The 12,297-nt window shown below is 42.0% G+C and overlaps 2 protein-coding genes across 8 annotated transcripts in view; one reads left to right on the top strand and one right to left on the bottom strand.

Moving 5' to 3' along the window:
• Positions 1-575: 575 nt before the first annotated feature.
• SYCE3 (synaptonemal complex central element protein 3) lies at positions 576-4,941 on the bottom strand. 5 transcript variants are annotated; one of them, XM_074589050.1, is made up of 4 exons: positions 4,370-4,424; positions 3,005-3,113; positions 1,792-1,938; positions 576-1,701 (listed from the first exon to the last, which is right to left on the bottom strand). In XM_074589050.1, the coding sequence occupies exons 2-4, from the start codon at positions 3,111-3,113 to the stop codon at positions 1,649-1,651; spliced, it is 309 nt and encodes a 102-aa protein (XP_074445151.1). In that variant the 5' UTR covers positions 4,370-4,424; the 3' UTR covers positions 576-1,648. The 5 variants fall into 5 exon arrangements, with proteins under 5 accessions (XP_074445151.1, XP_074445170.1, XP_074445175.1 ...); XM_074589069.1 differs by lacking the exon at positions 4,370-4,424 and adding an exon at positions 4,874-4,941 and having other exon boundaries at positions 992-1,701; XM_074589074.1 differs by lacking the exon at positions 4,370-4,424 and adding an exon at positions 3,748-3,776 and having other exon boundaries at positions 993-1,701.
• Positions 4,581-12,297, top strand: part of STYK1 (serine/threonine/tyrosine kinase 1) — a 27,953-nt gene continuing 20,236 nt past the window's right edge. Inside the window, exons 1-2 of one of the 3 annotated variants that reach the window (XM_074589005.1) lie at positions 4,581-4,850; positions 10,323-10,678. The gene's annotated coding sequence lies outside the window, so the exon portion shown is untranslated. Of the gene's footprint in view, positions 4,851-8,458; positions 10,049-10,140; positions 10,679-12,297 lie in introns of those variants that run through there. The other 2 variants (XM_074588999.1, XM_074588995.1) reach the window with 2 other exon arrangements.

Here is a 12,297-nt window from a genome sequence, read left to right as displayed (position 1 = left end):
AAGAAAAAGTATAAACATTTTGCTGTATAGTTTTTCAAGGAATATGCACTGTTCCTATGCTGGTCCATATCCGGAACTCTCCTCCGGTTACCACCACACAGCTAGGAAGAAAATCTTGAAGGGAAAGAGGCAGCAGGCCCAGTCTACTCAGCCAGCAAGATTCCCCAGGCAGAGCACATGCTGTGCTCCCAGCCTCAACCGTCAGTTTTCTCTTCCCAACTTCTGTCCCTACCGCTCATCGCCGTTAGGTGTTTGTGGTCACGTGAGTGAGAGCTTTCATGAGTAAGAAAAAGGGCGGCACTTTACGGCTAAAAAGACACACAAAATCACAAAATTCAGTACATTCCTAAAGAAGCTTTTAAAGACCACGCCTCTTCAAAGAATGTAGTTTTTAACACAGACTTAAAGAATGAAGGCAATGTGGTACCAAAGGCAATAGGTACCAAAGTCACAACATGCCATTAAAAATCCTCCAGAGAAGATTAACTTGCACTTAATCAAAGTGCAGGTTTCCTCATGTTGCTCTGCCATTTTGCCCTACCTTGGCTGGAATGAAGACCTACGCACTGAAAAATCAAGAGTAGAATTCAAAATTTATGTTCTTAACCATTTGTGCCTCTAGAAACACTTGGTAGCAATGCAAAAAAAAAAAAAGTGACATTATTTACATATTTTTCACTTTAGTGGGATAAACATTCTGTCTGAATCGAGATCAACCAGTCTCAAGAGAATACTTAGCTAACTTTTGACAGATCATTTCGATGTGATTTAAATCATCAAATCCCTCTTCAAAGGCGATGCTTTCACTTGGTACATGGTGCTTACTTTCTAGTTAAAAGAGACTGATTTTAATAAAGGGGAAGATCCTTCTCCTCAAAACTTGCATTGACGTTCATCTCAGATAAAATACTCAACCGCATGCCACAAGATGGTGCTCTTAATCACATCTTGACTACAAAAGAAAAGATTTTTTTTCTTTTCTTTCTTTTTTAATATTGCACAGTAGGAACACATGGAGAAAAAGCATGTTTTATAACATGGTTGGTTTGGTTTCTGCAGCAGCCCCACAGACTACACCACACACAGTGCAGTCTACAATGGTAAACAATGTTTTCTTAAATGAGACATGCTACCTTCAGAGGATTGAGAAGAACAATCTTTCTGGGAAAACCAATACAAAAAATTTGTTAAAAATCCAAGGAAACAAAGTGAAACAACTACAGATGACCTACATGAATACTCAAATTCTGTAACTGAACACCTAGTTGGTAATCCCATATCAAACTAACCCAGTCTATCTGCAAATCTAGAATTCCACCTGTTTTTCATTTAGAAAAAAAGTAATTCTTCAGTTTTTCCTGAAAGGCATCTGCTGGTGCAATACCACTGCGATGTCCACTGTACTACCACCCCCCTGCTCCCTCCCCCATTTGTTCAGGTGTCAAAGAATTCCACGTATATTGATGATCTTCCAGGAAGGAAGACACAGAAAGAATATAAGTTTTGTATGCACACACACTACAAATATTACTCATGAGCATAATAAAAATAGACACATTGTTATCTTTTACCTTCAATAATATAAATATATATGTATGTGTGTAATCTCATTAAAATACTTCCACAGGTGTATACACATAAGTAGTTCTTAGTAAGATGAAAGCAAATCCATTTTCCACAGTGTCTGTGAAGCTTCCACAGCTGGAAAACAAAAAGACCAGAGTGGTTTTCCAAGGGATGTAGTCCTGCCAGCATGGCTGAATTCAGTTTATTCCTTTTTTTCCTCTTCACCTTTAGATTCACTCAGCACATCTTGCCATTTCTTCTCCACCTCTTCTTTGCAACTCAGGAACGCATCCTCCAAACGCCTCATGGAGGTGGCCAGGTCTGGGTTGGTACGTATGACTACCATGTCATAAGCCATCCAGGTTGCCTGCACTACAGATACTACAAAGCTAGGAATTTTGGCTAAATAAAAGCAATGGGTGATTCAATAAACGGATAAAGGACATCAATTATTATCAGTACAGGTCCTATGTCAGAAGGCCTGCTATAAGTGGAAACTGCCCGCAGTAATACTTAAGATTAAATAAAAGACTTTTCAGTATTACTTCTTTATGTCTCAAAATATTTCAGAATGGAAGTACACTGACGTAAATTACAAAAGGGAGACACTTTTACCTAAAAACGACAACAAAATAGGTAATCAAAAAGAAACGTTCAACAGACTGTTTTAAAATAAATGAACCAAAGAATCCTCTCTCCAGACCAGTTACAGTTAGGAGGCTTGTGTTAGGTGAGGAAGAGTGAGATCAAGCAGGCTGCAGCATAGAAATGAAAGGTTTTCAGAACAACCTAAATAATGAAATTGATTTTAAAATAACAAGGATCTGATAAAGCAGAGCAAGTAGTTTTAGCACTTATTTCATACTTTCCCTTTTACCATATATTGACTGTAGTTTTCTCAATGGCACTCATAAATTGTGTTTAATTACAATAGTTTAAGTAACAGTTTCCATCTATTCTTGTTAGTTGCACACAGTTTCTAACAGATTTGTTGCAGAACATGGAGAGGAATATGCAATCCTCTCCATACACAGAGGACTAAGTTTGAATTTGCAGAGAAATCTTTGTTCTAACTGAGGAATTAAACACATCATGCACTGACCTCCGAGGTACTATGTGTCCCACTGTTTTTTCAGAATTAAATCTTATTTTATGTATGTTTTAGTAATTGTAAATTAAATACTTTAGCATTATTTCTGTTTTCAACCACCATTATGAACTAAGCATTCATCACCTATTAATTTTCAATTCTGAGCCATCTGAAACTTCTAGATTATTTGCACGCTTTCTCCCAATTAGGGCATTCATTAGTTGGTGGTGATTGTTTCCACTTCCATTTCTATCACACAGAAGTTTACAACAATAAATACAAATAATAAATCTTCAATGTCTTCACTCTAGTAGACAAATTTGTATCATTCTTAATAAAGACCTGTACCTGTTAGTTTTTCCATTTCCTCCAGGAGATTTTCTAAGTCCCTATTCAGGTCCTCCACCATTTTAACCATGTTATCATAGTTTCCTTCCTGAGGTTCTGATTCAGCCATCTACAAGGAAAACAGGAATTTCATACTTTATTTTATTTTGAAATGAACTGATTTTCACAGTTGAGAGAATGTAACATTGCAATAAATTTTAAAAAAACCCAGTATGTATATAAATATTCAATTTACATGTGAATTCATTAAGAATCTGATGTTGAAGTTACTGGTCATCACCTGTATGCTGCATACTATTTTCAATCCATTTTGAAATTAAGTAGGAAGAATTACACTCAAATACGCTGTGTTTGCGCCAAATGAAAATTTTGGTATCAGTAATAACAAAAGATCACTGTTTCGAACACTTCATTAGAAAATTTTATCTATTATCCTATTACAGTTGTCTTCCAGATACTCTGAGGTACGGCAATTCCTAATTTTCAAATTTAGCTGTAAAATCCTCATTTGTATCCAGTGTTTCACACTTGCATGCTACAGCCAGGTAACTACAAACACTAAGTTCTGTCACCATATAAGCAGCTAAGTGCTTATGATTTACTAACCTCTGCTTAAGTTGTAGTTAGTCAAATTTCAGGAAGTAAAATCACTTGGGTCAACATTATAGATTTAGAGGACAAGTTTATGCAATTAAAAGTTTCAGAACCTTGGTATTAACCAAAAATGTGACACACAGCCTTGCCTTTAATGTCCTTTTCTGAATTTTCTGAAAACCACCAACGAATGGGACAAAACTATGGCGGAGGAGACGGAAGAGCTTCACTGTACTGACTATACACGTCATGCAGCAGGCGTAGTTTTTTGTCCAGTTTCTTATTTTATATACAATTTCTCAAACTCAACTGGTCCATAGCCATTTTCTGTTTGTTTTTTTTTTTTTTTTTAAATTTTTTTTTATTGCCAACAGACATGGAAGGAAGGCATGGGTTTATAACGGCTTTAAAGCGCCTTAGAGCAATGCCAAGCCCTGTCAAGACGCTGGGTGTTCAAGGGTCTCTTCACAAAACCAATTTCACTCGGTAGCCCCGTACCGGCAAACCTTCTACCCCGGAGACCTTAAAAAGCCCCCACCGTTCGTCGTACCACATAACGGGCACCCTCTCACTTCCCACCAGGACCCACAGGCCGCAGGGGGGCCGCCGGGCCGAGCCCGAAGGCGGTGTGAGGCGCGGCCCTCAGAGGGCGGCCGTTGCCCACCCGTGACCAGCCGTCGCCCCGCCGCCCCCGGCCTCCCTGCCTCTCTCCCAGCCGAGGTGGATAGCCCCTCTGCCGCCCTCCGGCCTGTCCGCCCTTCCCCGCCTCACCCTCCCCTTTCCCCGCCGCCGCCGCCGCCAACCGCGCCGCCCCCGAATTCCAGGGGCACGCGCTCTCCCGCCTCCCGGGACGGGGACAGGAGCGGGCGGGAACGGGACACCAAAAAAACCCCGCCATTCTGTCCTCCCCGTCCTCTCTTGCCCGCTCTGCCCCCGAGCTCACGGACTCGATTAATTCTGTGTTTCACGAAAACAAGGACTTGGGTGAGGAGTTAGGCAGCCGAAGGACGGGAAGGGGGAAGGCACACGGGTTTGCCCCCCGCACCGAGACAGGGAGGCGGGAGGCGGCTCCGGGCCCGGTCTGTGGCAGGGTTCCCTGTCCCGCCACCCCACCTCTTTCCAGTGCACCCGCAGCCGGTCCTGGGCCGCGGCACAGCGGGCCCCTCAGCAGACCTGGCCACCCCCGCGGCCTCTGGTCGCCTGCCTGCGGCGGTGCCGTAGTTGCCCTTCCCCGGAGGCTGGACGACAGGAGGTAACCCCCTCCCCCCTCCTTACCGTCCCTCCGGCTGTCCCCCGGCCTCCCCCGGAGCCGGTGCGGGGCCTCCCCTCACCCTCCTCCTCCACCCGCCCCGAGTCATGGCCGGCAGAAGGTGGCCTGTCGTTTTGGGAATTGTCCTGAAAGTAATCCAAAAGTTACGTCTTGAGCCCAAAGTTTCAAAGTTGGGTGGGGGTTCCGCTTCTTCTCGGTGGGGGTTCATCTCCCCCAGTCTGCATGATGGGGAGAGACTTCAGAGCAGGGCCTGTAGTGACAGGACAAGGGGCAGCTGTTTTACGCTGACAAAGGGTAGGTTTAGATCAGATATGAGGAAGAAATTCTTTACTGTGAGGGTGGTGAGGCACTGGAACAGGTTGCCCAGGGAAGTTGTGGATGCCCCGTCCCTGGAAGTGTTCAAGGCCAGGCTGGATGGGGCTTTGAGCAGCCTGGTCTAGTGGGAGGTGTCCCTGCCCATGGCAGGGGGGTTGGAACCAGATGGTCTTTGAAGGTCCCTTCCAACACAAACTGTTCTGTGATTCTATGATCTTTGTCTTCTTTAAAAAAATAACCAGAGAAGGTGTTTGCAGGACTAGACAAAGAAAGGTTAGAAATTTTCTGATGACTGAGCAACAAGAGTCAAAGTTTGTCAAGAGTTTGCCGATACTAGGAATTATCTGGTATCTAGCAGAGTGAGAATCAAGTCCCTTCTCTGAATTGCTCGCACCCCAAATCATGTCCCATTCCAGATCAACATCCAAACTTTAAATGGTTTGGGCTGTCTCTTGTTCTCCTTTTTCATCCACACAAATACAAACTCAGTCTTGTTTTTAAGGGATTGAGTATTCTCATGACTCATGAAACTCATCTCTTGCTACCACCACTCATTTCACTGCCAACTGAGTAGCTGGTTTGAAGATGTCAATCTATCTTCAAAACAAACAAAATGAAGTATTTATTCACCCAGGTTATACGAATGCTGAAGAATTTATCACAGAGCATTATGTTGCTAAAGTTTTGCAGGCATTCAAAAGCAATTGTGCAAAATCCTTTGACGCGTATGAAAGAAAACGTTATATTTGGCTAAGCAAATCCTGGAACTGGAGGCTACTAGAGGCTGGGGAGAGCGTTAAGGGAAGTACCATTTTCTGTTGTTATAGTCTTTCATTCCCCTAGGCGCTCTCACTGCCAGCTGTCTGAGGCATAGTACTAGGCTCATGGGCCCTTGGTTTGAGGTGGCACAGTCATTTCTTAGGTAACCCCGACTCCTAAATTCTGAGCCTTTAACCTGTCTCCCAGATGCTGCCTCCTGCTGTACATGTCTGTATGTGATTAGGAGGCTGATTGTTAGTGGCATTGCTATTTAATACTGCTTCATTACTCTATGAAAACCTGTGCAGCAAATACCATGTGTTTGTGCATGTAATTCCAATAGCTTAGCAGATGCCTCGCTTCTGCATAATAAATGTGCTAGAATCCATTTCCAGTGACACTGTCAGACAGCAGCATGTTTTGTTTCAACATTTCTTGGTTTATTTTTGATTTTTGACTACTATAATTAGGACACAGTAATGTGTTAGAGGGTGAATTACAGATGTAAAAATTATATTTTTAAACGGAATAGTTCTTACCTGCATTTTTATGTAACATTTTTTCAGCTCTTGTTGATACATTCTTTCTAGTTCTTCTAAGGTCTCTCTGGGTGTCCTTTCCAGGAGATAGCTGGCTCGTCTGCTTCTTTCTGTGCGAAGCCCTGCAATTTATTCTATACTGAGACTGGGTGTCTAGGTCACTATAGCTCTGTTCACCAGCTTCTAGGTTTTGCCAAGAGGAGCTATTGGGTTCTCACTGGAAAACGTGAACAGTGTCAAAATGCAGTGGCAAAGACCAGGAACTTAAAAGGAAGATTTATATATTTAACGAAAAGAACATGAGAAATTGAAAGAGGAAAGGTGAAAGTAACAGAGGAATATGCGGACATATTGTGCTCAGGACGTTGGTTGCTCAGGATAAAATCACTTGGGAACTAGACAGAGTGGAACTGAATGTGTGTGATATGTGCTGCACCTCACTTGCAGTCTAACAGTTCATCTGTCGGTCTTGGAGTTCTGGGAGAAGCTGTGGCCAAGCTACCGAGTTATGCTGCAGATAAGTGCTGATTTGGGGAGCTCAAAGAGTTCCTGCTCAGGGAAGTTATGTCTTTGAAGAAGTGGAAGACAACAGAATTCAGCTGCAATGTATGGCATATAACTTCTGACATTTGACCAAGACATGAAAATCAGGAGCTAGGTTACCCTTTATTACCTCTGACATCAGTATAGAGAGAGAGGATTTTAGTACTTGAATTGCTTTACAGAAGTTCTTATGACCTTGTATTATATTAACTATAAGGATCTTCTGGGCCTGTAAAATCTGCCGAAGAAACCAAAGGGGAAAACCATACTTACGGCATCTAATCAACCTTCAGGATCTTTCCTGAGCATCTGGTTTGAGAACAGTGGGCTGACTAGGCCAGTGACTGCATGAAACTGTGCAAATGAAATTTCCCTTTAGATTTAAGAAAAGAGTTGGGAATGGTAAGATCTAATTTGGCAGGAACTTGTAGGAAAAAGACTTACTATTAAATATGCCTAACCCTGAATAGAGAAAGTGCTAGCAAATTACTGGACCTTCAACTGGCTGAAGAAGATTGATTCATAATCCTTCAGTCATTTCATTTTTGTAAGGAGAAGCTCTTTTTTTTTTTCTTTATTTCTTTTCATATAATGCTACCCCCTCTTAGCCTTTGTCTCTTGTGAAATTTTAAATAACAAAAACTGTGGGGATGAACTGAAAATCACAGTAGAACTACCATTTTCAAGACAAATCTAAATATTAAATAGGCAAATGAATTGTTCTCAAGTCAGAAGACCTGCCATCTTGAGAGGTAAAGCTCATGGGGCAGAACAGAGACTTGGGATAATGATGGGAATTTTAATTTCACTTCTAGATTATTTGTTCTGATTCTTACCTCATTTTGGGATGAATGGCAGGCTTGCAGAAACAAAAGAACAGATACTGAGCCTTTCAACCTCTGTGGGCTTAGGCTGACCAAAAGATCAGTCACAGTCCTATCAGCTATAAGCCACATTTTTAAATCTTACATTAAGATGTGAAAGTAAGTCAGAGACCTCCAAATTACTGCAGAAAAAGTCAATACCACAATGACATTTAAGAAGGGGATCCTTTCATCTGAAGCTGGCTTTTTCTGGTCCAGCAGCAGTTACTTGGAGTATGCTTACCTTCCGGAAGCTGAACTGCAAAATTAGCACCCTTGTTAACAGTCTCAGTACATAGGACAAAGACTGAATGGTTTGTGGCTGAAGTGCTGCTTAGTCCCAGAAGCAAGTCTTGAGGCTCCTGAGCCGCTGCTGTGTGGTTTGGATGGTTGCTCTATGTGCTATAGCTGTCTTGGAGATGAAGAGGACGTTCTTGTTAGTAAGACTGCCAGTCTACTGCCTTTCAGTGTGCCTAATCATACTTGCTTAAGGAAAAATCAGAGAGAAGGACAGAGGCATTTAAACAGGCAGTGTTTTCTTTGTGGATGTGCACACAGTACAAGACTTATAGCAGGAGAGGTTTGTTTTTCACAGGACAAAAGTGACAATAAATGACTGTTGTTCCTTAACTAAACAGGGGGAGGGGCTTCTGGATCAGTGAGGAAGATTATACAGTCTGAGGCCTGATCTCTGAACCATTAAAATATCTTCTCCAACCAGTCAGACTGGGAGCACAGCAGAGAGATTGACTGGGGAAACTAAAAGCAGCAGCAGTTGCTGTTTTTGCACATGTGTACCTTGAATATTAACCCTTTGCCTTTCCCACTCTTTCTTCTACAGTTGAGGGCTGTAGAAACTGAAAGAAGGAGCAAAAAGAGGAATATTGTCAATTATCATATTTTTAAACAGGAATCCGAATAGGTTCCCCCAGGTGCCTCAGGGAAGGTGCCTGTGGAAAGTAATACATTTCAGTAAAGAACTCGTTTAAATGAGGAACTGTCCTTTGCATTTTAGCCACTCTTCAATGGGGAATGAGGTATAGGAGAGACCCCTTGCTCCTTCATGGAGAAAATACTGCAGAGAATCAATGCAAGTTAGTACCAGAATAAGAGGAAAGCTGAAACCAGAGCCTGAGCCTACACTCCGCAGCTGTAGTGAACTTTCTAACTCGAGAAAATTTTCAGTCTAGAAGATATCTCTCCTAGTTTCTCAGAGGATGAAAGTCTGCATCACAGAGCTATTTCACTGATACTATTTTGTCCACTTGTGCCAGTCTCTGTAGAAAGATTAAGCAATGAAGAAAACCACTCGTCATTTTCCCCATTTTGCACACACGGACAGCAAATGCCAGCTGGAAGAATAATCCCAGAGAGAAGTTGAGGATGTACCGTTGTACAAATATAGCAATATGCAGTCTCTCTGATGGATAAATTAACTATTGTGTTTCAGTATCTAAAGCTATTGTCTGTACCGCAACTAAAATTTTCCCACAACAAAATAATATATGCAGCAGCAACGTGTTAATGGGAGTAGGTAAGTTTTGCTCAAACAGTTGTCAGAGATGATATCATATTCTACATCTTCCCAAAGCCACCTGCAGTGTGTTGTTGAGTGTGAAACAAACTTTGTCTCTCAACGGTAGGCCTCATGTTGTTTCCTCTTGTAATACAACTGCCTCTCACTTGTATGAAGTAGGTAAGCAAATAATCTTGTACAGACTCATATAACCAGGAGTCGGGAAACTGAAACTCTTAACACAAGCTTTTTCAGTGATAGGGGAGGGCAGGCCAACAGCTAGGGCTTGCCTACACGGGTTGGGTGGGAAGACAGTCCCCAGAACTAAAATGCTGAGGAACTGAGGTGCAATGAAGATTACGCCACACAGCTGCTGAGGACTGAGGGAACCAGCAGGGTGCAATGGTGACCCGAAAGGCATTATAGCAGGAAAAGGTCACAGGGCAAGTTCAAGAATATCGTCTGGTCTGGCTGGGGAGCTCAGGATGGATTTAGAAGGTTTTTTTTTAAGTGAGGATCATTGCCAGAGCTGTGTGGGAGCTCTGGGCTGGAGTGGTAGGAGGAAGGGGCAGGGGAGGGCTGGTGGCAGGGCTGGAAAATGCTGACAGAATGCATGGACAGCTTGAGCGGGAGGGATACGAACAGGTAAGTCAGAATGTTAAAAAAGCCTGCATCGCTGCTGTCTGTTGTAGCCTGCTTTGGTATTATTAATCTTTTCTCTCTTTATTTGTTTGCAGATTGTGTTCCTGATAGAGAGCTTTTTCAGTGTCTGGAGTGTGTGGGTTTTGTACAGATTTTCTGTTCCAAGAAACCGTTTTTTCGAAACGTGAACTTGTAATCTGAAGTGTATGATTTCTGCTTGTTACGTTAGCCTATCGCTGTTGCTCTGTGTTTGCCTGCCTTTCAAATTACACTCCAGGTCCCCACCCGAGGACTCTGCTTTGCCTGTCTCTGTCACCAGCAAATGAGCAGCTGGTGCGTGGAAGCCGGGCAGACTCGTTTTACAAGTGTGTGCCTATCTGTCAGCTCGTGTGTTGAACCTACACTCAAGCAAACTCCCTGGGGAGACAGCTGAGAAGACCTTGAGGAGTAAAGAATTGAAGCTGGGCAGGTCTGGGGTAGGAAAATCAGTGAGGAGGAACTTAGTCATAAGAATTACAACCACACAAAGTAACCATCAGTGCTATCAGGAGTGGCCTCAAACAAACTGTGAACCGGCAGCCCGCAAGCTTCAGGAAAAAACTACCGCAGGGCAAGAGAAGTGGTGTAATTCAGGTAAGTGAGAGAAAACACTGCTGGAAGATTAGCTAATGAATTTATTTAAAAAAACCAAGACTTTAATTGACATAAATGCGACATGAACTAGGATATAGCTGTACCATAAAATCTATACACCTATGCATGTACTTACTGCTTGTATTGAAGTTACTTACAGTAATAAATTTCTGTGTTCATAATGGTATTAGGCTTTGAGAAAACAAGAGGAGATATGTCCTCTACATGCACGTTGATTTAAACAAAATAACTTCTAGGCATATTTTAAACAGGAAGAAAATAACAAAGGAACTAAGTTTCGTATAAAATTAGTCTCAGTTTGCTGAAACAATACAGGGCAATGCTATGCATGTGTGCATAAATATGTTCAGTGTTTGGTTAAGTAATACATGCCTCAGGCTGGATTCAGAACTAATTAGCATTTAATTTCCATCACTGTTACTTGATTGTAAGGAAATTAACTCTAATCCAAAATGATGCAGGCATCTAGATTTTTCAGTGTCTTTACCTGTTTTCATGTATTTGTGTGTGTGTGAGCTACTGATTAAATTATAAACAAAATCTATGTTAAATGCACCAAGAAATATCCGAAAGTTGGGGAATTGTGAAGCTAAAGTTGTTTACATAACTTCAGCTGTTTCCTCGTGGCTGTGCATTTATGAAAGCAGATTCACGTTCCATTTCTTAAGCCATTACGCAGCAATGTGATACCGTGCAGCATTGTTACCACACAGTGTTTTCTACAACAAGAGCTACATGTATACATGGTTCTTTGAAAAACTCCTTCATTCTTATGTCCCATCACAGCTTTTGCTGTCAGTTTTTCAGAGTATCTGTGTCAACTTTGTGCTAGGGTTTGATACAGGCTTAATACTGGCAGTTCCCACCAAAATAAGAAGTCGGTCAGTAAGAAAGAGACAGAATGGCTGGCATTTTCAAAAGTAGTGTGTGATTTTGACTACACAAAAGGAAGTCATAGGTAAGAGTGTGCTGTTGAGAGTTTGATCTCCAGGCTTTTCATATTCCAAACGGCTTGCTCACTAGGGGCTTCAAGTTAATGTATTCCTCACCTTTTTTTTTTTTATTATTTTAACTTCGGTTTTGCAGATTAACTGTGAGGAATTACTTTTCATGGCCTTTTCAGGGGGAGTGTGATAAAGATATATGTTAATTTTTCAGAAACTACAGTCAGCCTTATCTGCATTAGAAAAAAATATTTTTGTCTTAATCGCCATTCAGTTTTTGTACCATTTCATGCTTCTGTACTCAGGCTTCCTCATGCTGCACAAATACATTAATTTTTGTGAGATGATCTGAGTTTAAGCAAAACTTAGCACTATAAGAACTTGCATATCTCCACTGATACGGTGCCAGTTTGGACTAACCTTGTTAGCATAAACGCACAGCAGTGCAGAGTCCTCCTGATGCATATCTCTCAATTGCTGACTTTGCCTATTTTTTCTGCTCCCTTGAAAAGCAGCCAAGTTTGCCCTAAGTAATTCACCTGCTCAAATAGCAGCATGGACCTCATCATTTGCTGTTCTCTCCATGGCCTAGCTCTTTGGAAGTGGTCAGCCTAATTGTCTTTCACTCCTCTAATATGGTTGTGGCAACTAGCC

This window comes from Larus michahellis, chromosome 1 (genome assembly GCF_964199755.1).
Source record: "Larus michahellis chromosome 1, bLarMic1.1, whole genome shotgun sequence".
Lineage (NCBI taxonomy): Eukaryota > Metazoa > Chordata > Aves > Charadriiformes > Laridae > Larus > Larus michahellis.
Note: the sequence above shows the minus strand (reverse complement) of the source record. Positions and strands in the feature narration are given on the sequence as shown.